The sequence below is a fragment of the Ochotona princeps genome, chromosome 17 (genome assembly GCF_030435755.1).
Source record: "Ochotona princeps isolate mOchPri1 chromosome 17, mOchPri1.hap1, whole genome shotgun sequence".
NCBI lineage: Eukaryota > Metazoa > Chordata > Mammalia > Lagomorpha > Ochotonidae > Ochotona > Ochotona princeps.
Window position 1 is genome coordinate 12,835,242 of NC_080848.1, and position 22,584 is coordinate 12,857,825.

General features: G+C 37.2%; 1 protein-coding gene across 1 annotated transcript in view; it reads right to left on the reverse strand.

Annotated features, from left to right (window-relative positions):
- The window catches only part of EFCAB13 (EF-hand calcium binding domain 13), a 126,666-nt gene that overhangs the window by 93,700 nt on the left and 10,382 nt on the right, over positions 1-22,584 (reverse strand). Inside the window, exons 6-12 of the mRNA XM_058675798.1 lie at positions 20,318-20,389; positions 15,868-16,011; positions 14,662-14,733; positions 12,884-13,345; positions 12,107-12,244; positions 5,806-5,949; positions 2,532-2,606 (exon numbers count right to left, since the gene is read on the reverse strand). Coding sequence (XP_058531781.1) covers positions 2,532-2,606; positions 5,806-5,949; positions 12,107-12,244; positions 12,884-13,345; positions 14,662-14,733; positions 15,868-16,011; positions 20,318-20,389 — 1,107 coding nt within the window. The remainder of the gene's footprint in view (positions 1-2,531; positions 2,607-5,805; positions 5,950-12,106; positions 12,245-12,883; positions 13,346-14,661; positions 14,734-15,867; positions 16,012-20,317; positions 20,390-22,584) is intronic.

Below are 22,584 nucleotides of genomic sequence, written 5' to 3' on the forward strand. Positions count from 1 at the left end.
TAGACACAATGGAACTAGGACCACAACAAGGGAAACAGAAGGATTAAAATGACTATTAACTATGGGCCTAAACAGCTGGATGTTAATGGATGCTAATTTCAAAATAAAGGGCAATCACCAAGCTCCAGAAATGAGGAAGAAATGTTAAACATGTATGTACCTGAGCTGGTACCACAGTGGTCAGATGGTATAACGTGGAATTAAGAGGACAAGATATATCTGAACTCTAATTTTAATTCTGCCTCCTACTAGCTGTATGACATTAGGGAGGGATTTTTTTTTTCATCTCTGTACCTCAGTTTTTTTGTCTATAAAATATACATTAGTGGAGTTGATATGAGAAATCATTGAGTTACATAAAAAGTACTGGTGACATTAGCACTGATACATAAAATTAACAAATAATAAAATTATTATTATTATGTGATACATATGAGCCTAAAATTACAATTGAGGTATCTACATAACATATGACTTGGAAAGTCTTCCCATCTCAAAAGTTGTGCCTAAAATACTTTGGCTTCCTTTCTAGGAATTCAAGAAGAAAGTTTGTTCTCTATTCCTAAAGTCTGGACGGGGAAAAACAAGTCTCCCATTATAATCTAAATCTCAGAGCATCATGTGTGAATGTCAGGTTTCAAATCAGTTTGGAGCTGAAACATGGCATGGAGGGGCCTAGCTCCAGCCACTGCAGCCATGGGAACTGAACCAGCAGATGGTAGATCTCAATTTCTCCTCTCTCTCCCTCCCTTCCTCCCCCACCCACTCTATTTTTCTTTGTCTAATTTTTTTTAAAGATTTATTTATTTTATTACAGTCAGATATACAAAGAGGAGGAGAGACAGGAAGATCTTCCATCTGATGATTCACTCCCCAAGTGAGCCGCAACGGGCCGGTGCTGCGCGCCGATCCGAAGCCAGGAACCTGGAACCTCTTCCAGGTCTTCCACGCGGGTGCAGTGTCCCAATGCATTGGGCCGTCCTCAACTGCTTTCCCAGGCCACAAGCAGGGAGCTGGATGGGAAGTGGAGCTGCCGGGTTTTAGAACCAGTGCCCATATGGGATCCCAGGGCATTCAAGGCGAGGACTTTAGCCACTAGGCCACGCTGCTGGGCCCTCTTTGTCTAAATTCTAAAGTGTCTAAATTCTAAACATAAAAGTGACTCAGTTAATTATTATTATAGGGAAAAATTGAGTTGGATTCCAATTTTTTCTGGTACATAATTATAATTCCAGATAAAAATAAAGACTCAAATACAAAATTCTTTAAAGTTGATAGAAGAAAATACTGGGAAATATCTTAATGTCCTCCAAAAATGAGATAGACTTCTACTTGGTATATAACTCAAAGTTATTTGCTAAATATGAGAAGGGCATCAAAAGTTTTTTAAATAGGAAGTATAATTTCTACATAGCACTAAAGGCCAGCAAGCAGAAAGCAATGATAACCAAAATGTTCTAGTGGGACACTGCACAATCCATGCAGCCATTTGATTTTCTCCAGGATAACACAGGATTTAGCCAGATGGGTGCAACAACATTACCAAGAGGCAAGAATTTACCATAGTATGTATATAAGATCAAGAATTGGATAAAGACCAAAAGCAAAAATAAGAGGAGACTGATAGATAAGGGAAAAGCAGTAAATGGTGGAAGGTATCAATGAGATACATAGAACCAGTAACGGAAATATGTACTGAGCCAATCTGACAAAGAAAAGAGAAAAAGTGTAAATATAAATATGCAATTTTAAAATGATAAAATTATATAGCTAAGATATGAATAAGATAATGTAAAAATTTAATCTTCTGAAATTGAAATTCCTAGAAGAAATGAAATGACTGAAAATACAATTTCTTCATCCTTATTTATTGTGTGCTCTTATATGAGGCAAATTAGACTGATTTACATTATAATGTAAAAGCAACTATTGCTTAGAATCTATTATTACAAAGTATTCAAGGAAAAAATAACACAATGCTGCTTTTAGTCCCAATTTAAAGTGCTAACTTTATTCTATTAAAAATATACATGGATCATATTCTTCTTAGGATAAGTTTCTTAATGGAAAAGACTGTTTTTCACATTGGTGTTCTGCCACTCAACACAAAGCCTGTACATATTAATGGCTCATAAATGCTACTGAATAATTTGGAAGATGGAAACAAATACTGAAAAAATAGTGGAAATGAGAAATTCTCCAGATTAGTTCTCAACCACTAGATGTCATCATTTTCCCAAAGTGAGAAGACATTTTAAATCTTTTTCCCAAAATGAATGTTACAGACTCAAACATAGTTCTAGCTTTGCATCACAAGGACAAGAAAGACTGTGACAGCTTTTCAATTTGCTTGCATGTAGAAGCTGTCCTGTAACATCAACAACAGAGAAGATTATAGACAAACATAGAAGCAGGAAGCTAGGTATTCATTTGGTTGAAAATTGGTCCAATGACTAATTCTTTCCATATTGTATTGTCTCCTAAAATTTAACAAACTGTTTCATCCATAAAAAAATACATAATATTCTTACATAATTTTTCAGAGAAGCGTTCTGTGTTGCTCAACATAGTATCAACAAATTTTTTAAAATTCACTCTTTTTGCATCTAAAAAGAAAAGAAACATTTTCTCAGTATCTTTAAGCATAAATTATTAATGATATTGAATTATACAAAATCAGTCATATATTCAGGGAACTATAATTATAATCAATCCAGTAATATTAATCACTACCACTATACATTGGTATAATGGGAAAATACAATTCAATTTACAAGCAAAAATTAAGGCATAGTGTCGACATGGCACACTGTAGCCCTCTTGTAAGATATATCCAACTGAAACGTCAGTTCAAATTCTGGCTGCTGTACTTTGATTCAAATTCCCATTAACACACCTGAAAAGGCAACAGAAGATGTCCAAGTACTTGGGTCCTTGCCACTACATGGAGGACTGGAATGGAGATGCTGTCTATTGGCTTTGGCATGGCACACAACCAGTTATTGCAGCATTTAGGGGGTGGACCAGAGGGTGGAAGCAAGATCTTTCTCTTGCTCTCTACTATTTTTGAATAAATAACTCTTTTTTTAAAATTGATGAATACTAAGAAAGTTTATTAAAATCCTTCTAGTCCCTAAAAGTGTGCAATACTGTAATTTTGATATGATTATCTTGTCTTGGCTTTCCATCAAATCAACAAGAGTTAGTGAAGTATTGGTGTCTTAATTTTCAAATAAAGATAATACACAATAAATATGATTTTTCCTAAGGCCACAGAAAAAATAGAAAACCAAGGATTATAAGCAAGTTCTCTTGGTTCCTGCTCTCTTCCACATCAGCCTATCATTCACAAAAACATTGTTATTCCAGTATAGTACAGAAATAATTAAGTATTTTAGAAAATGTCATTCCTTGATTATATATAATTTCTCGTAATAGTCCAAATATTAGAATGTTTTAAATTCTAAACTTTCTAACGCCATACACCAAGAATGGGACTACAAATGAAAAGGCACATGAGGCAGGATTTGGGATCTCTGACAGATGACTTATCTAAACAGAGCTTTGAAGTTTCTTTTTGACTGCTTTTAACTGCACATCATAAGGTTGGGTAGAAATGCTATGATTGAAAGAATATATAATTAACAGGGAAGCTCAGCAGAAAGATTTGGAAAATTCATTGCATAGCCAGAGGAGAAAAAGGGTGATTGGGCAGGGAGAGTGCACTGGGAAAACTGCTAGCCAAAGAGATTAATTAATACAAGAGTAAGCAGGATTCCTGTGCTCAGCCAGGAAAACACTGACAGAAAAACCCTACAAGCATGTCAGAGATCTTCCAGACTGCCTCTCCCACCCCAGGTCAGGGGCCTGGAGGGCTTCACACCTTCACACGTTTACTGTGGGATTATCCTGAGGATTCATTCTCTGTTCAGCGAGGGAACGGACAGCACACTCTGAGTGCATTGATGCGCCAAGCACGCCTAGATGCAGGTTTTACTTGCATCAGATCTCAGATCCTTCCATCCTGGTTTTAATAGGTTTTTCCGGGGCAACGGTGGCTTCCGCCAAAGTTCCAGAGGAAGGCCTGGGAGAGCAACCAATGTGCTATATGGTTGGAATCCCTGCATGGATCTCTTAAAGGAGTGACATATAGTGAAACCGAAGGAAGTCAGAGCAGGACTGGTACAATGTAGCAGGAACAAAAGGGTTCTTCCTATAATGTGGAACGTTTTCTTAGTCTCTCTGGGAAATCAGCATGAGCTTAGAAAGGCAAGTGTAATGAAAGAGATAAAAAATTTCATAGATTAATCGAGAGAAAAGCAAAAATCTGTTGCGAGGGTTGCCCAGAAAGCCTGCCTGGTAGCTAAAACTGCCTGTGCCCAGTCGTGGGAGTATGGTAAAGACAAACAGCTACCCCAATAGGCTCCAAGTTAGAATGTATTCTCTGTCCTGTAATAGTCACAACCAAGTTGGAGAAAAGGGAGATAAGAGGGCAGGATGTACTCACCACACAAGAAATGCCTTTTTTTTTTTTTTTTACGACTTTTCTTTTATTGGAAAGATAGATCTACAGAGAGAGCATACATAAATATCTTCCATCCACTGGTTCACTCCCCAAATGCAGCAACAGCTGGAGCTGAGCTGAGCCAAAGCCAGAAGCCAGCAGCATCCTCTGAGTCTCCTATATTGCAGGGTGCCAAGGCTTTGGGTCATCCTGCACTGCCTTCCCAGCCCATAAGCATTTGGAGCTAAGTAGGAAGTGGAATAGCTGGAGCATGAACTAGAGCCCATACAGGATACCATGTTGAAGATGGAAGGTTAGCCTACTGAGCCAACTTACACCAGCCCCAAGAAATGCTTTTAACTAAGGACTCTGTGCAAACTTTCCAATGGGCATAAAACCACCAGATCACTTTCTTTGATGACTTTTTTTTCCTTTTAAGAAAACCCTCCTGGCTGCTTTCCCAGAAGTTTCCCATCTGCTCTTTCAATCTCTCTGCTATTTTCAATAAAATTCTTGCTTTAAAAAAACACTTCTTGATTTGTTAATCTGCTTCATACTTCTTCATACATTCCTGGTGGTCAAATCAGCTGTAATGAAACTGTGAGTGAGGCCAAGGTGGAGACTCTAGGAGAGCAGCATGACCAACAGCATGCTGGACACGGTGCTTTAGGATTTCATGTCTGCCCTGCTGGGCATGGGACATACTTGAGGCTGATCATCCCACCATCGTGTCTTGGAAGTATGTAACTTGGATTTTACAGGCTCACAGCTGGAAGAACTTTCCATCAGTCTCAGAAGACATTTTTAACCGTAAGTCAATTTTCCCCTCTATATCTACAGATTTAGATTAACATCTAGAAATTATTAAAATAGAAAATAGGAATACAACTCCATTTTTTCCTGTTTGAATGATTATTGCACTAGCATTGATTAAGCGGTTCTTGTTTCTTCAGTGACCTGTGATCTCTCAAATATGTTTTCCAACTCTTTATCGTTATGCCAAATATTTAAGAAAAGCTCCTATCGAAGGAAGGAGGTTTCTTTTCACCCAGAGTTTTGCAGGCTCACAGGCTGACTGAACAGGTGCCGTTGGTTCAGCCATGCGTTAAAGCTAGAGAGTAGCAATAGTCAAGCACACGGTTCTAGATAATGAAATTCTGAGCATTTTCATGTACTTTTTGTTACATTTTTTCTTCCCCTGTATCGGCTTAGCCTTAACAGACTTTTTATAATCAAAAAACTTAGATTCATGCTGAGAAAAATTTACAAACTTCCATTTTGTCTAAAAATGTGCCACTTACCATCAACTTCAGTCAACTCCTGGATCTTCTCAAATTCTGGCTTAGAAAGGTAAACTCCAAAATTTTGAAGACAATTATTTAGATCTGCATAATCAACAGTTCCATCTTTAATTTTATCAACAGCTTTAATGACATCAGTCAACACTAAAAACAGTAATTTAATAAGTTAAAATAAATACAAGTGACAAATTGAATTTCAGTTATAATATTAAGTTGCTAAAAATAAAAATCACATCAGAAATGTTAGACTAAAGTATGATCAGTGAAATAAGCTCAATATCAGAGTCAAAATATATAGTTCTATTTTACTCTATAGAAATTTCTGTATCTAAGAAAACGCTAAATAAACTGCAGACAATATCACAATTTAAAATATATAAAGCAAAACACTATAACCTTTTCCCCACTTAATACAAGGTAAAATTCTCTAGTAATTTGTTTCTCAGTGGCAGAAACAGACGCAGAAAAATCTCAATCTCAAATTATGAGATAAAGTTTTGTGGCAATATGTGGTTTGGTCCTTGGTAAATTTATCTTATCTTCCCTGAATATAAATAGTATTATTTAGAAATCACTTTCCTGCAGTGGTTTTTCAACTTACTTACTTGTCGAATTCTTTTTTTTAGTGGAAGTTTAAGTTTACTATTATAAAGTAAATTTAAAGTATATAATTGTTAAATTTTAAAAAAATAAGAAAGGGAAGTAGGTGGGAGAGTGTAGTAAATATATTCTTAGAAGTGTATATCTGAAACACAGGAAAAATTACTCCCTTTTCATAAATATAAACATTTTAAAATACATAAAATTTGTTCCTTTTATATAAACAAGCATTTTTAAAGAAATGACTAAATTTCTTTTTGTAACACTTTTTAAAATTTGTACTTTACAAATGTGGGCGGTATTTTCTCCTTTAAGTATAAACAAATTTCTACCACAGTGAAAACACTAAAAGGAAATTATAGGTGGTGGTATTGTGGCACGGTGAATTAATCCATTGCCCGCAATGCCAGCATCCTATTTGAGTGCTGCTTGGAGTCCTTGCTGTTCTACTTCCAGTGAAGGCCCTCAGAAAGCAACAGAAGATGGCCCAACTCCTTGAGCTCCTGCACCTACAGGGGAGAACCTAGATTCCAGATTCCCAGCTTCTGCCTGGCCTAGTCCCAGTTGTTAGGGTCATTTTGGGAGTGAATGACACTCTCTCTTTCCCTCTCAGTGTAACTCTGCCTTTCAAATAAACGTACAGTTAAAAATATATAAATATACAAAATTATTAAAGGGGATGGTGATAAATTAATTTGAATTCATCCAGTTTAATTCCAAATTTTCAAACCAGAGGTACTATATCATTTGAAAGAATGTAAAAACAGCTAGTAGAATTTTGACTCTTCCTAAAATAATAAAAAAAATAATAAATATCTAAAGTGATAGGAATGCCAATTACCCTAATCTTGTCATTACACATTATAAACAGGTATTGAAATGTCACACTGACCCCATAAATAAGCACAATTACAAAGTGGTAATCAAATTTTTAAAATTATGACAATAAAAAATAATTTGAAGGTAAGTAAGAAATGAGAAAACTCACATACACTCTTGAAATAGTGTATGGAAAATGGAATCAAAAGGTAGTTTATTCTGGTCAAAAAAAAAAATTCTTACTTGATCCAGGTGCACCTAAAGAACAATACCCCTGAAAGCTCTCTTGACTAAGCATGAAATTGAGAGAACGATGTACTCTAACTTCTCTAAGCATCAGTGCAGTCTGGTCAAGATCATTACTTTTATCACTAGTACAAGCAAGAAAGGGACTTTGTTAGCTTGCTTCACCCCGACACAGCCTCATTCATTGTGGTCATTTGGGGAGTGCACTAGCAGGTGGAAAATATCTCTTTCTGTATCTTTTTTCTCTCTGTAACTTTGACTTTCAAATAAATCTGTAAATTTTTGGGGGGAAAAAAACTAGAAACAGAACTGCCACATGTGATCCACCAATCCCACTACTACCCAGTAATCAAAAAATCAAAAAATATAGAATCACTGTATCAAACAGATACCTGCTCCTTCTTTTGCACCACAGCACTGTTCAAGTAACCTAAGGTGACTTCTATAAGATATATGGATTAAGAAAATGTAATATACATACATAGTAAAATACTATTTGGCTGTAAAAATAATAATAAAATGTCATTTGCAGCAAAATAGACTGAACTGGAAGACATCAGGTTGAGTGGAATAAGCTAGACCAGAAAGACAACCACATATTCTCCCTCATATGCTAGAAATTTATTTAAACTCTAAACACAGGATGCTGATAATTGGAGACTGGGAGTGGTAGGAGGATTAAAACTATTTGGGGAAAATATAGGAGAAGCTGAGTGTGGCTCGTTAACTGTGACAAATGAACTAATATGTGATTTTCTTAAAACATATTTTTATTGCATTTCATTTTTTTAAATTAATTACATTGCATTATGTGATATATTATTTATGCACTGGGATTCCCCCCGCCCCTCCCCACACCCTCCCCCCATGGCGGATTGCTCCACCTTGTTGCCTTTCCATAGTTCAAATTCAGTTGACATTCCTTCATTGGAGGTATTTACCAAGCATAAAGTCCAGCATTTTAATGTCCTGGTAAGTTCAATGGTTTCTTGGTGAGACCATCTCTGGTCTGAAGGTAGAGCCGGCAGAGTATCATTCCAATCAATTAAAAGCCCCAACATAATATTTCCAACCATTTACAACATTGTGGCATTAATTGACATGGTATTAATTAACCAATATGTTAATAGGAAAATGCAGGTTCTCAACCACAACCTGTGACTTCTTCATAGACATTTCAATTTTGGTTTGTATTGAACCGTGTTCTGTACACCTTAAAATGGCTTAGATTGCTATTCAGCTGTCTCATGCCTATTTTAATTTTAGTCTTAGCAGTTTATAGCATTGAAGCACGTTTTCGCTGAACCTGGCTGTTTTTCAGGTGGTCTAACTCTATAATTCTAACAGGATATATGTCAACAGTTTAGGTGAGCATGTTTAGGAGGGGTGTGCAGAGAAATCTTCCATACCCCAGTGAGGAGTAACTAATCTTTGTGTCCCACCCAGTGAGTTATAAGTGTATCCCCGCTGACCGTTTCCTGTCTGTTTCTAAGCTTTCCTTGTTGTTCTCTGTCTATCTATTCTAGTTTTGTTTGTTTGTTTGTTTGTTTGTTTTGAGGGGTTTCTGGAGCGCTCCTGATGGTTATTACGAGAGGGGGTGGGGACCCAAAATTGGAAGCAGACAAGGACCAGAGAAAGCTCCACTCCCTAGTCCTGAAGGAAGTTTACTGTTCTTCTGTTTCTGCAGACCGCTCAGGGATCCTGGCTGTTGTTCCAATGACCTTGGCTCCTGCAAGGCAGGATTTGGGCTTCTTCCATCCCATGTGGTAGATCCATATGGGGGTGGGTGACCTCAGAGTTCTTGGTCTCCGAAGGCACTCCATTTCCCCGTGGTCTCCTTAGCAGTAGAGATGTAGTCCTCGGTACTCATACTGATAGTCCTTGGCGAGGATCTAGGAGTCTTCAGGTTTGGGATAAAAGCCTCCTCCTGTCCGCCTGCTCCACTCTGGGGACCCCTCCCTGCTCTATGCGCATGACGTCCTGTTAAGAGGTTGTTAGGTTACTCCTGATTCCCCCATTTGCCTTTGTAGTTTTGCTATTGTCTAATGCTAATTCAAGTCTGTTGTCTATGAGTTACCAGTTATGATCCTGATAGGTTATATTTCCTGTCTTCCTCACACCTTCTAGGGTGATGTAAGATTTCTCTGCTCTCCCTCCCCATTTCCAAGTATCATAGGGTCTTATAAGTACATTAGGTTTTACAATTCTTTGATGTAGATCATAAGCAATCTGCCTCATATCATTGGTTACCTCACAATATCTTATTGCATGAGATACAGGCTGTTTGGGGTTGAGATAATATTACTGTTTTTCAGATTGACATCATTTCATAACAGCCACATCGATCACAATAACAACAACAACAACATCAACAACAAATTGGATAGGATAGACTGTGGGATATTATGAGAACTCTTTGTACTCCATTTTATTGCTTTTGCTTTGGAAATTTAAAACTATTCTGAAATTGAATGCTTTATATAAGAGTATTTTTTCCAAAGGTATTGTCAGACTGAATCCCCAGTTCCTGCCAGAGACCGGTACCTACAAATCGAAGGTTTGTGAATATCACAACCAGGTGGTCCTTACCACCCGTACAGCTGCCAGGAGATAACAGAGCAAGAATGCAGCTACTGCATAGTAGCACAGAATTAGGATCTTGACTTGGGTCCACCTTCTTCAGACCCAGCATCTGATGAAGCCCAAGTGCTCTACCTACATCACTCGAGGCCAGTGATCACAGACTAAGCCTCTAGATTTGCCCAACATCAGGCATAATGGACCCAGTGTGGCACATATTACCACCAGTCTCAAGCAGGTGTAGCATGTATCACCAAAACATCAAGGTACCCAATGGTTTAAAAAATATTCTAACACAACAAAGACAAACTGGCACCTCATTCAAGCAAGTCCCTTATAAAAATTACAATTCCAAATCACCCATAAATTCTATCACAGTGTTCATTACTTTTTGATCCCCTCATTTTCATTAGTATTATTGTCCATAGTGAAGCTGCTGTACAGGTAACATTTTTTCCAGTTTGTAAAAACAAGATGACAACTCTATGAGACAATTAAGTTACCTATTCTTATCTCAAAAAAGCAAAAATTTAAAGCTGGCCATTGACTTGCCTGAGAGTCAGAGATTCTAAATATCAGTTCAAAAGCAAGCCTAGTTCTGCTGAGCCTAGTTCTTCTCCAAGCAACAGTTCTTTCCTCCAAATCATCTTAAGTTGAATTTCTTGCCTACAATTATATTAAAGCATACTTGTTCCTTGGAGGCAGTACTCATAAAGTCATCTACCTCACCATCCCTTTTCTATAAAGTTCAGACTACATACCTGCTGTAATTCTTACATAAAAGGTTAAGTTCACATTTTAACACAACTATGAATAAAATTATTTGACCCTTCAGTAACTCATCCTATTATTTATCCTTTATATCCTGTGTTTTGAATCTTCTTAATTTAGATCCATTCATTTCAACAATTAATGAGGATATTTGAGTGGAAAGAATTATGCAAAGCATTAAAAATACAAAACTAAGTGCAGCACAGTCTCTGATTTTTCTGTATCTATTACAGCAAAGAACTGAACTAGGTAATAAGTTCGTAATTGACACAGGGAAAAGTAAAGGTGTCCATACAGAAGAACCATGAGAAAGTTAGGCAATCTTTTCAACATCATTTTAAACCTTACGTGACCATGCTAATTCTGACAGGCATTGTAAGGGCTCAATAACTTTGTTAGCACTTGCTCCATGAATACACAAGGGCATTTCAAAATGCTTGTGATAAAACCAAGCTAAGAGATACTTATATAGAGATTTCAAAATGTGAAATATATACATAATTTTTCCATAATACCTCCAAATTATTCTTCAACAAGCTTACATAATGCACTCATTATGAAAAAAACTATGCATGAACTGTAAATTTTTTGCACCAAAATCAGTTCATCTTTTAATTACAGTTTTCCATGCATACTTTGAAGTTGTCTTGTATTTTGATTCAAATACATGTCCTTTCTTATTTATTTTTAGTTAAAAATTATTCCCAGATTTTGGGGGTTCATTTCTAATGTTACTCCTAAGACATTAGCTTCCCAAAAGGTTACTTCTTTCCTCACTTCAGATGAAATTCTATAGAGATGTTAGTTACTGATAAAACAAATCTTCAATACAAAAACTGCTCCTAGCAACTTAAACTCTACCTTGAATTTAGGCTGGTGACTAGAAAATGCTATAACATCTTGATGCCAACAGATTGCTTTGATTACACTAGCTCGAATTCCTCTACATTTTGAACCAAGTATTTTTTTTTCTTGGATTCTGAGGATATCTGCTTACCAAATACCTCTTCTGTTGGATATTAGGGTGTTATTACCTGAACCTATTTGCTACTTCGCCTATAACCATCCATCCCACCCTAAACACACAGCTACAAGTAATGATAAAGAGCCCAACTGTACCAATCCTAACTGTGAAGGGTGTACTCCTTCCAAGCCAATACTCTAGAATATTCTCTAGAATGGCCATTTTCTGAACGTTCCAAATTGAGAAAAATTACTTAAAATTGATAGTAAGATGCAAAACTATCTAAATTGATCCAAAAGGCCAACATGATCAGTCTCTCACCATCTCTAGTTGCATCTACTGCGTTCTCCTGGGACTCTTCATCTAATAAACGAACTCCTTTTGAAGGCAAAACAGGCTGAAGTTCTCTGGCAGCAGCGTAACCCTCCTGGAAGTCACTCCTAGGTTCACAGACATTTTCTAAATACACAAAGCGGAGAGGAGTCACTAAGCAACACAATTCACACTTTTCCCAAAAGTTTTCAGTAAGTATTCACTTAAACTACATTAAACAGTAAATCCCATCTTTTAAAGGGAAAATAAGCTTCTTATGAGAAAATCAACATAGCTGAGTAGCTTCAGCATAGAAAATAGGAAGGGATGTTTAAGTAGATTCCAAACATTACATGTCTGTTATGGAAGGAACACAAAAAAGGCAGAATATTGGTTGGGAAACCATTGACAAGCCTTGCGGAGCTGAGATTCATGGAATTGATCATTTCCTCTTGAGATAATACTTGACGTACTATAAATAATGTGTTTAAATTATGTAACTGTTAATTAGAACGGTGACAGAATTCCTGCCTACCTGTTTAAATTATGGAATAAGCATTTTCTGAAAAAATAGGTCTGCTACTTTCTAGGAAACTAGAATGAGTAATCACTAAGAAGTTCCTCAGATAAAGGTGGGTGCTCTTAAGGAAGGAAATCCGGAAAGGAACTGCCATTGGTATCACATACATAGCTATGTGTCAGAAGTGGTATTTACCCTGAGCACTGACAAGTCAAATGCCCACATTGAATAACTAATAAAATCTGACCCGTATGTAAGATACTGACCCCAAGTATTAACTGAAGCTTCTTCCTTAGGTGAAACTTGTTTTAGGAGGTTGGAATGCTTTCTGAAAGCTGACTGCTGAAGTTCGGGGATACCAGAAATGCCACTTTCATCCGGAGACTTACTGAGGCTTGCAATATTTTCAGACTTTGAGTCAAGAATTCCAGCCTGCTCTGAAGGCTTTTCTGAGTTTCCACCATCCAATGAATATGGTTCCTGAATTCTTGCATTACTGGTATCAGTTCCACTCAGCAGTTTTCTTTCTTGCCAAACATTTTTTGGTCTTTTAAATTCAGAGCCATCTTTTTCCTCCATTATTTTACTATGATACTTTCTGCGTACTGAAGAGTCAGATGGCTTGGAAGGCAAACTTCTCTTCCTATGGTACGGTAGATTGTGTTCTGTTATATCGAATAACTTTTGTTTTGAAGTGGTTTCATGCAAAGCTGACGCATCTGTAATTGCTAAATAGAAACATATTCAATCAGTTCATTTTATTTTTATCATTTGTAATATATTTCAAAAAGCCCAGGTAATGATTTTACTAAAGCCACTCAAGAAATTTCCAATTGCTTAAACATATAAAGCAAAGTTTAGCAAGTTGAATAAACAGAATTGATTATCAAAAGATTGAACCACTAACCAGGCTAGATATAACCACAAAATACTATATGCCTCAGCTGGAATAGTGCTTAATTAACATAAGCATGGCATAGGAAATTACCAAAATATTATATAGCTATATTGAGACCATGGACAAGTATAGAAAGTGGTATATATGTTGGGAACACACAAAAAGAAGCAGAACTAAATCCTTATTTCTCACAATAGGAAGTTTACTATGTCGAAGTAAAATTTTAAAAATTAAGTAGCAGGGCAGGTGTTTGACATAATAGTTAAAACATTTCTAGGGATGCCCACATCACATGTCAGAATACCTGAACTTGAATTCCAGGTCCATTCCCAACCTTAGCTTCCTAGGAGGGAACTGGTGATGGCTCAAGTACTTGGTACCCTGCCACAGATGTAGGAGGTCCAGACGGAGGTTCTAGCTTAGTCCAGCCTCACCTGTTGCAGGCATTTGGGAAGTGAACCGGTGAATGGGAGGATTCTTTGTTTTCTTTTACATTATATCTGACTGTCTCTCTCATTTTCTGTCGTTTTTTTCTAATAAATTAAATTTTATTTTTAGAAATAAAAAAGCAGCAACATAAACATGTTATAAATATCAGTTAAAAAGCTTAACTATGGAAAAACTTGAAGGATGATCAAGTAAAAAAATTTTTGTAACATATTTCAAGAAACTATAATTTTTTACATTACATTGGTTTATGTTCTTGGGCAAATGATATTTGGACAAATGAAGGGAAGTGCAAGGAGTAGAATGGTGTGTGACAGCAAGAAGGCAAAAGTAATGTGCTTAACGAAGAAAAACTGAATAATAAATAAACTTCAATTTATTCTAATTTTTAAATATCAGAATGTCAGAGAATTGCACAAATTATCATTTAAATATCACCTTCTTCAATATTTTTAAATAATCACTTTTTTGCTTAAAGTTTATGCTGCAATGTTTAAGGGAAAAATAAACAGTATGAGATAGTCACATAATTAATAGATATTTATAAAGTATTTAGAGCATTGCATTAAATCTCTCTCTCCCTGATTTAGAAATTACAGCAAAGAGCAGATAGAAACCTTTTAAAACGACAAATTAAGATTTAATTTGAAAACAATTTTTTATCAACAAATCTTGTTATAGCAAGAGAATCTCACTTACAAACATCCTCATACTGCTGCAGCAGTTCGTTCAAAGTAAATACAACATCTCCAATATCCACCATGTGGTTATCTACAAGGTAAAGAATAGGTTGAAATACTGTATTAATTTTTGAACATGTTTATGACTGCCATGCTTTTCTAATATAAAAAAATCACAAAAGGCCAGATAGCATGGATTTTTAATAACATTCAAAATCATGAATTAATAGTAAACATTGAAACATAAGACCAAGATTACAGTTTTTGTGGAATCATTTGTGCAGTGAGCCAGTAGATAGAAATATTCTCTCATATCTCCATTTCCCTTCCCTGCTCTCCCGTTCTCTCTTCCTTTCTTATCTCTCATTTCCTTTCCCTTCATCGTCTCCCTCTCCCGCTCCTTTTCCCACAACCTAACTACATTTCTCAGCTTTTACCACCACCTTCAACTAATTAATCTTTCTGATACTTCAAAATTTGGTGGCATTTTATCTCTGATAATTCATGCCTGATACTTTCAGTATGAGCAAGTATTACCAGCCTATGTCCAATGTGTTACAGTATTTGCCTCATAGCATTTTAATTTTCAGTTGACTTGATTCTCTCCTCATAAGAATATGAACTCTCTCGGAACAATAAAGGTGTTTTATTCATCTTGTATTAACCTAGCTTGGTTCTAGAAACAGCAAATATTAAATGACAATTTGACTCATTCAATCAATGCACCACTCATTGATTACTCATTGATCAATCTACTGTTAGAGGATATTTCCTGATCAAATATAAATATATAATACAAAAATGCCTGTTACATACACTGTTAATGTTTAAGGCAATCTATATTGTGCTGACAGTAACTGAACATAATATTAATATTTTTGAATGAAAGCTACTTAATAAAATTGAGAATTAAAGAAATTTCGGTTTCTTCCATTGTGAAGCCAATATCATTGATGCAAGAAATTACTTCTCCAGATAAAAGTCTCTAACACCCAATTTTATTCTTAGATTTTTACCAAACACACCAGGATATAATGATTTTTTAACTTCTCATTATTTTTTACACACACTCTCTTCCTATAGATGTCAGTATTCAAGGTCATTTGCAAATAATAATCATTAAGAGTGAAAAAGAAACAAACCATGAATCACCCCATATTGATATTAATGTGATACAGATACATATATGTAATGTTATAACATATAATAAAGACAAATCACTTACTGTCAACATAGGAATATTTTAACACTTCATGAAAAGTTTCAAGGTTTATAGAAATATCCATCCCATCCAAAACATCCATCACTTCATTAGTGCCAACTCGACCATCTCTGATCCTACTAAACGTATTCAAGGCTTTCTGAAATGCTACCAAAAAATAAACAAATTATTATACCATGAAAATCACAGAAGGTTTTCCATTTTCTATTTGGCATTTGAATTTTTCACTTACTTTTCCATTTGATTTCTCTAAAAGCTTCAATGTCTTCACAAAACTCTTCATCCATACTATGTACTGATTTTTTAGAAAAGATTTATTTTTTTTTTAAGATTTATTCATTTTATTACAGCCAGATATACACAGAGGAGAGACAGAGAGGAAGATCTTCCGTCCGATGATTCACTCCCCAAGTGAGCCGCAACAGGCCAGTGCTGTGCCGATCCGATGCCAGGAACCTGGAACCTCTTCCAGGTCTCCTACGCAGGTGCAGTGTCCCAATGCATTGGGCCATCCTCAACTGCCTTCCCAGGCCACAAGCAGGGAGCTGGATGGGAAGTGGAGCTGCCGGGATTAGAACCGGCGCCCATATGGGATCCCGGGGCTTTCAAGGCGAGGACTTTAGCCGCTAGGCCACGCTGCCGGGCCCAAGATTTATTTATTTTTATTGGAAACTCAGAGAGGAGAGACAGAGAGAAAGATCTTCCGTCCACTGTTTGACTCCCCAGGTGCAGCAGGTGCTGAGCTGATCTGAAGCCAGGAGCAAGAAGCTTCCTCTGGGTCTCCCACACAGGTGCAGGGTCCCAAGGCTTTGAGCTGTCCTCGACTGCTTTTCCAGGCCACAAGGAGGGAGTTGGAACGGAAGTGTAGCCTCTTGGACACAAACCAGAGCCCATATAGGATCCAGGCGCATGTAAGGCAAGGACCTTAGCCACTAGGCTACCGTGTCAAAACTTACGTACTAATTTCTTTATCTCAGTGTGTTTCTATGTGGTTTTAAATAATCCAGTGATCATTTCTTTCCATTCACTTTCAGGCATTTAATCAATTTCATCTTCACTTTCTAATATCAAGGAACTATAATGTTCCTTTTGGGGAGTCATATGTTCTTTTTTTTCGAATAATTTATTTTATTGTATTGTTGTTGACGAGTCATATGTTCTTGTTTCTTATATGTCTCCATTTACTTTTAGGCAATTCTGGAAGTATTTGTTGGTTTTCTCCTCTGATGATTTTTATCTTTAAGTTATACCTCAGTGGTTTGGTGGAGTGACTGCTTGTACAGTGACTATGTGCTGGGTGTGGGCAGCTTACTCTGCTCAGTGCTCAAGTGTGGGTGAGTCTGGGGTGACATCCAAATTGGGCGTGGCAAATCTCCTTTTCTGACAGCACAGGAGAGGCAATGACCATGACTGTTAGTGGAATCACAGCCTCACCTCTCTTTCAAGGTGATAAAACCCAAGGATATGCCATGGTAGCTATAATCCCCACCCATGTCCACAGAAATGATCAGGGCAGTTTTACGTGCCTGGAAACACAGCTACACACCACACACTGTCAGCCAGTCACAGAATAACCAGTTTGTGAACCAGACTCCCACTAGCACAGGGTGTGGAAGCTCCCCTCATCCCTGCAAGTCTACCCTGCCCATAAACAACAGAGGCAGAACTAACCACCTCTGAGATTTCCACCTCAGCAGGTTGTGTTGCCATGCGTCCCTTCAGGGCTTGTAGCAGGCCAGGAATGTCTGCATGTTTCACAATCCCAGATAATTGTACTGCCAACTGCCAGGCCTCTGGGCCTGACTCAAAGTCAGAGGGAACATAGATTCATACTTTCAATAGACTCAGCCACTTAATCACATGTGCCTATACAGAGCCGGGCATGCATTGAAGCCACCACAGCAATGTAACCCCCAGCAGGCCTGGGCCACCTTAGAAACAGCTTCTTCCCACTGATCCAGACACCTTGTGAGTGAATGAGAGAAAGTGTATTCTTCCCCGATGAAAAGCTGCCAGAATTATTCCCCACATTCTGGTTCCCGTCCAAACCCAAAGTCCATGTGCTCCAGGAGATGCTGTGCCAGATAACGTCACCATTGATTCTGGCTGCAGTGATCTGCTCCCAACTCAGTCTCAGCTGTCTTCCTCAATCCCCAGTGTGATGTCTCTTACTTGAGAGTCAGCTTATCACTGAACACTGGCTATGCTACACGGTTGACTGTAAGCAGCATTCCTGAGATCTGTCCTTTTCTCCCACAGGCCCTCCACTGTTTTCTTTCGTTTCTTCACTAAAACTTTTTGTCAGTTAGACTTATACAACTGCAGTTCTTCCTTCATTCTTTTCATATACAAAAGCAGCATCCTAAGTTAGTGTAGCGATCCGCTATTCAGCCATCTTGGATCTCTAAAACTTGGATCTCTACTTATGAATGGTTAAACAGAGCCATAGCTTCTATATACTTACACACTGCTTAGATATTTTAAATGAAAAAATACAGTTAATAATTATATGGATTGTTTAGAGGAGAAAAGCAAACTTCTTATTCTTGGTTGTCCTCAAAGCACTTTGGCCATAAACATAAAATAGGCTCAATGCAAAAACTAGGCTTGAAAAACAAATGAGCTTATGGAAGAAAACAAGCGATTCTCACTTGTCATTAAACAAGCAGGCAATACTTAGGAATATAAGCATATATAAAAAGACATGTATAATAAGAATAAATAAAGATGTAAAAATAAACCAAGTAGGCAAAAAGGAACCAGGAAAAACTTAATTCCATGGAAGCTAATTAAAATGCCAAGTAGAAAATGAATAGGAAAGCATGCAAAGCAGTATATTTAGACTGACCTTTGTTGCATGTGGTATTAATAACATTTATTAAACAAATGAATAAACATTAAAGGGTTTTTCTGCCCTACTGCTTGCTCATCTAGGAAAATGAAGGTGGTATAATCACATATCCTTGATTCTAAGAAAATCAATATACTTTGGTTAACTATAAAACTACATAATTCCAGTAACTTGATCTTGCTAATGGAGAAATGAGGAATGCTTTAAATGAGAGCCTGAATACTAGAGAACTCAAATATTTGGAAGTACTGCTTCCATTATTTTTTAAAAGATATGTTAATTCATCTAAAAGACAGACTTACAGAGAGACAGGGAGAGACAGATCCTGCATATGCTGGCTCTTCCCCAAGTGGCTTCAACAGCCAGGGCTGGCCCTGGCTAAACCCAGGAACTTTATCAGGGCTTCCACTTAGGCACCAGGGCCCAAGCACCTGCCCATCTTTTGATGCTTTTCCAAGCACATTAGCAGGGAGCTGGATTGGAAATGGAGTAAACAGAACTAAATCCAGTGCCCATCTGGGAGGCCATCATGGCAGGCAGCAACTTGACTCATTATGCCACAATGCCGGCCCATCTTCCTATCATTAATATGAATACTGCCTTCAATTATCTTTGCTTACAATTTAGATATAATGTAAACAACACCTTTAGAAAAAACACAAATGTATACGTCATTTTTATAGAAAAATGCAAGTGGATTTCCAACAAAGTTAAGATTCTACTGTCAAAGAAGAAAAAGATGTAATTTCAATAAGAAACACTACAGGAATAAAGGAATGGAAGAATAAAACTGGCAGAATTTTTTTTTTAACTAACTAGACTAAAGGATTCCCCCCTGCTAAATATTCTGTGGAGGGAACGAGGAGGGGCAATAAGCAAAATCATGAAGACGTGAGGAAACTGAACATAGACGTTTGGACTAGATTTATTTCATAATAGGAAGAACATCTACATTCTTGAGCAACAGAATGACATTATAAAAATATCATTTTAGGGCCCGGCAATGTGGCCTAGCGGCTAAAGTCCTTGCCTTGAACGCGCCAGGATCCCATATGGGTGCCGGTTCTGGTTCCGGCAGCTCCACTTCCCATCCAGCTCCCTGCTTGTGGCCTGGGAAAGCAGCCAAGGAAGGCCCAGTGCATTGGGACACTGCACCCGTGTGGGAGACCTGCAGGAGCTCCTGGCTCCCGGCTTCAGATCGGCACAGCACCGGCCGCTGTGGCCACTTGGGGAGTGAATCATCGGATTTAAGATCTTCCTCTCTGTATATCTGACTTTGTAATGAAAATAAAAATAAATCTTTAAAAATAAAAATAAAAATATCATTTTAACATAACTACATTTGCTTTTACATGCATGGAAAACCAGGAATTGAAGATAGGAAGAGAATATTGTGAGCGATGATCTAGATTGCTTCATGGCTTTTATGAAAAAAAAGAAAGGAAAAAATTCATGTCTACTTTTTTCTTTTTTTAAATCTATATTCCTGAGAGAGAAAAAAGTAAATTTGAGATTCTTAACAAATAAAAATGTATATAACTGCTCCACTGATATCTACTAACAATATCCTCTCTTTATACTGTTGAAGAATACGTCTTTTACCTGGATCCTGAGAGACCAAAGCAGCTTCATTCACAGCCATAAGAAAATTTGTAAAATCCAGCATTCCATTAACTATTAAAATGGTTCAGAAACAGAAGGAAAAATCTCATCAGCAAACAAAAATAGAAGCTAGAGATATAAATAGAATTAAGATATGATATTACAATACTCTGGTGCCCATACTAGGTTTTGTTTACCACAGCTCTGTATTTTATTCTGAAGTTCAGTAATGTAATACTTCCTGCTTCTTTTTGTGCTTCAGATTCTCTGACTACTTGAGGCATTTGGGGGATCCCATGCAAATTTTAGACTTTTCCTAGTTCTGTGAAGAATTGCATTGTATTTTGATAGACTGTACAAAATCTATACATCTACTACTTCGTGTAGTATGGATATTTAAATAATATTGATTCGTCCAACTGTTTCACAGTTTTCATTATAAAAATCTTTTACAACTTTTGTTAAATTTAGTCCAAGGTATTTTGGGCAGCTGTTATAAATGAGATTACTTCAATTTCCTTTGTTCAAATATTCGCAATCAGTGCACAGAAATTACACTGATTTTGGTATGTTGACTTTGTGTCTAACACATTTGCTGGATTATTTTGTTAGTTCTAATAGTTTTTGTTGAATTGTTTGGGTTTTCAATACTTAAGATCACGTCATCTGTAATTAGTGGCAATTAGTCTCTTTTCTAATTGTAATGCCTTTTGTTTCATTTCCTTGCCTAATTGCTATGGCCAGGACTTTAGACACTATGCCAAACAGAAGTGCTAAAAGCGAATATCCTTGTTGTGTCACAAATCTTACAGAGCCTCCAACAATTCACCCTTCAGTATGTTAGCTACAGCCTTTATATTTACGGCCTTTGCTATATTGAGGCACATTCTTTCTCTACCTAATCTATTCAAAGATTTTCTAATGAAAGGATATTAACATTTGCAAAATGTTTTTTCTGCATTTATTGTGATGGTCATATGGTTTTTGACCTTCAGTCTGTTGATTAAGTATACCATAGCTGTGGTTTCTTGCCTCCCTGGGATGGGGTCAATCTCACTCGATCATGGGGAATATTCTCTCTTATATCCTGCTGGATTCCATTTGTTAGCATTTTATTGAGGATTTTTGCATCTATGCTCATCACTTGAACTGCCCTAAAAATTTTGGCTGTGTCTTTGTCTGGTTCTGATATCAGTATAAAGTGATGGAACACAGAACAGAATGGGTTTGGAAGTATTCTATTCTATTTTACAAAAATATTTGAGAAGAAATTCTTTTTTCTATAATTATTATTTTATGATACAGTTGCATACGCTCTGGGGTTCGCCTTCCCTTCCCCTACTCCCCTCTGTCCCCTACTGACTTACCCTCTAGTATCTTCCGCTGCTGAAGTGCTTCCTGACATTGTAGGCATGGACACTGTAAGAGTGCAGTTGCCTGTTGTCAGTCTATAGTCAACGGTTTCACCAGAAGGAGTCCATCTTTGGTCTGGATGCAGACATGCATACCACACCATGTCTCTACATCTGGACATGTCAGTTGGAGAATTTCTTTTATCTCATTAAATATTTGGTAGAATTCAGCCATCTGAGCCTGGGCTTTCCTCCAGTAGGAGGCTTATTACTGTATTGACCACGACACTTCTTACTGATCTACTCAGTTTTTCTATTTCTTCATGATTCAATCTTGAAGAGGAGTATGTATCTAGGAATTTGTCCATTTTGTCTACTTACAAATTAGTTTGTGTATAGTATTCAAAATGGTCTCTAATGATCCTTTGTATTTCTATGATGTCAACTTAATGTCTCATAAAATGTCTCATGATAATTATTCTTGGGCCCAGTGCTGTAGCATAGTGGATAAAGCTGTCACCTGCAGTGCTAGCATCCCATATAGGTGCTGGTTCGAGTCTGCTTTCCTCTACTTCCAATCCAGCTCCCTGTTCATGGACCAGGAAAGCAGCAGAAGATGGCCCAAGTGTTTGGGCCTCTGCACCCATGTGGGATACCAGGAGGAAGTTCTTGGCTCCTGGCTTTGCAGTGGCCCAGATCTACCCAGCAATTACAGCCATTTGGGGAATAAAATAGTAGATAGAGTAGATAGAAGATCTCTCTCTCTTTGTCTCTCTCTCACTGCCTCTCTCTGTCTCTTTCTCTTTATGTCTGTGCATGTTTAACTGCCTTTCAAGTAAGTCTTCAAAAAATTATTCCTATTAATGGGATACCATGTGATGTTTCTGTTTATGTATACATTGCATAATATCCAGT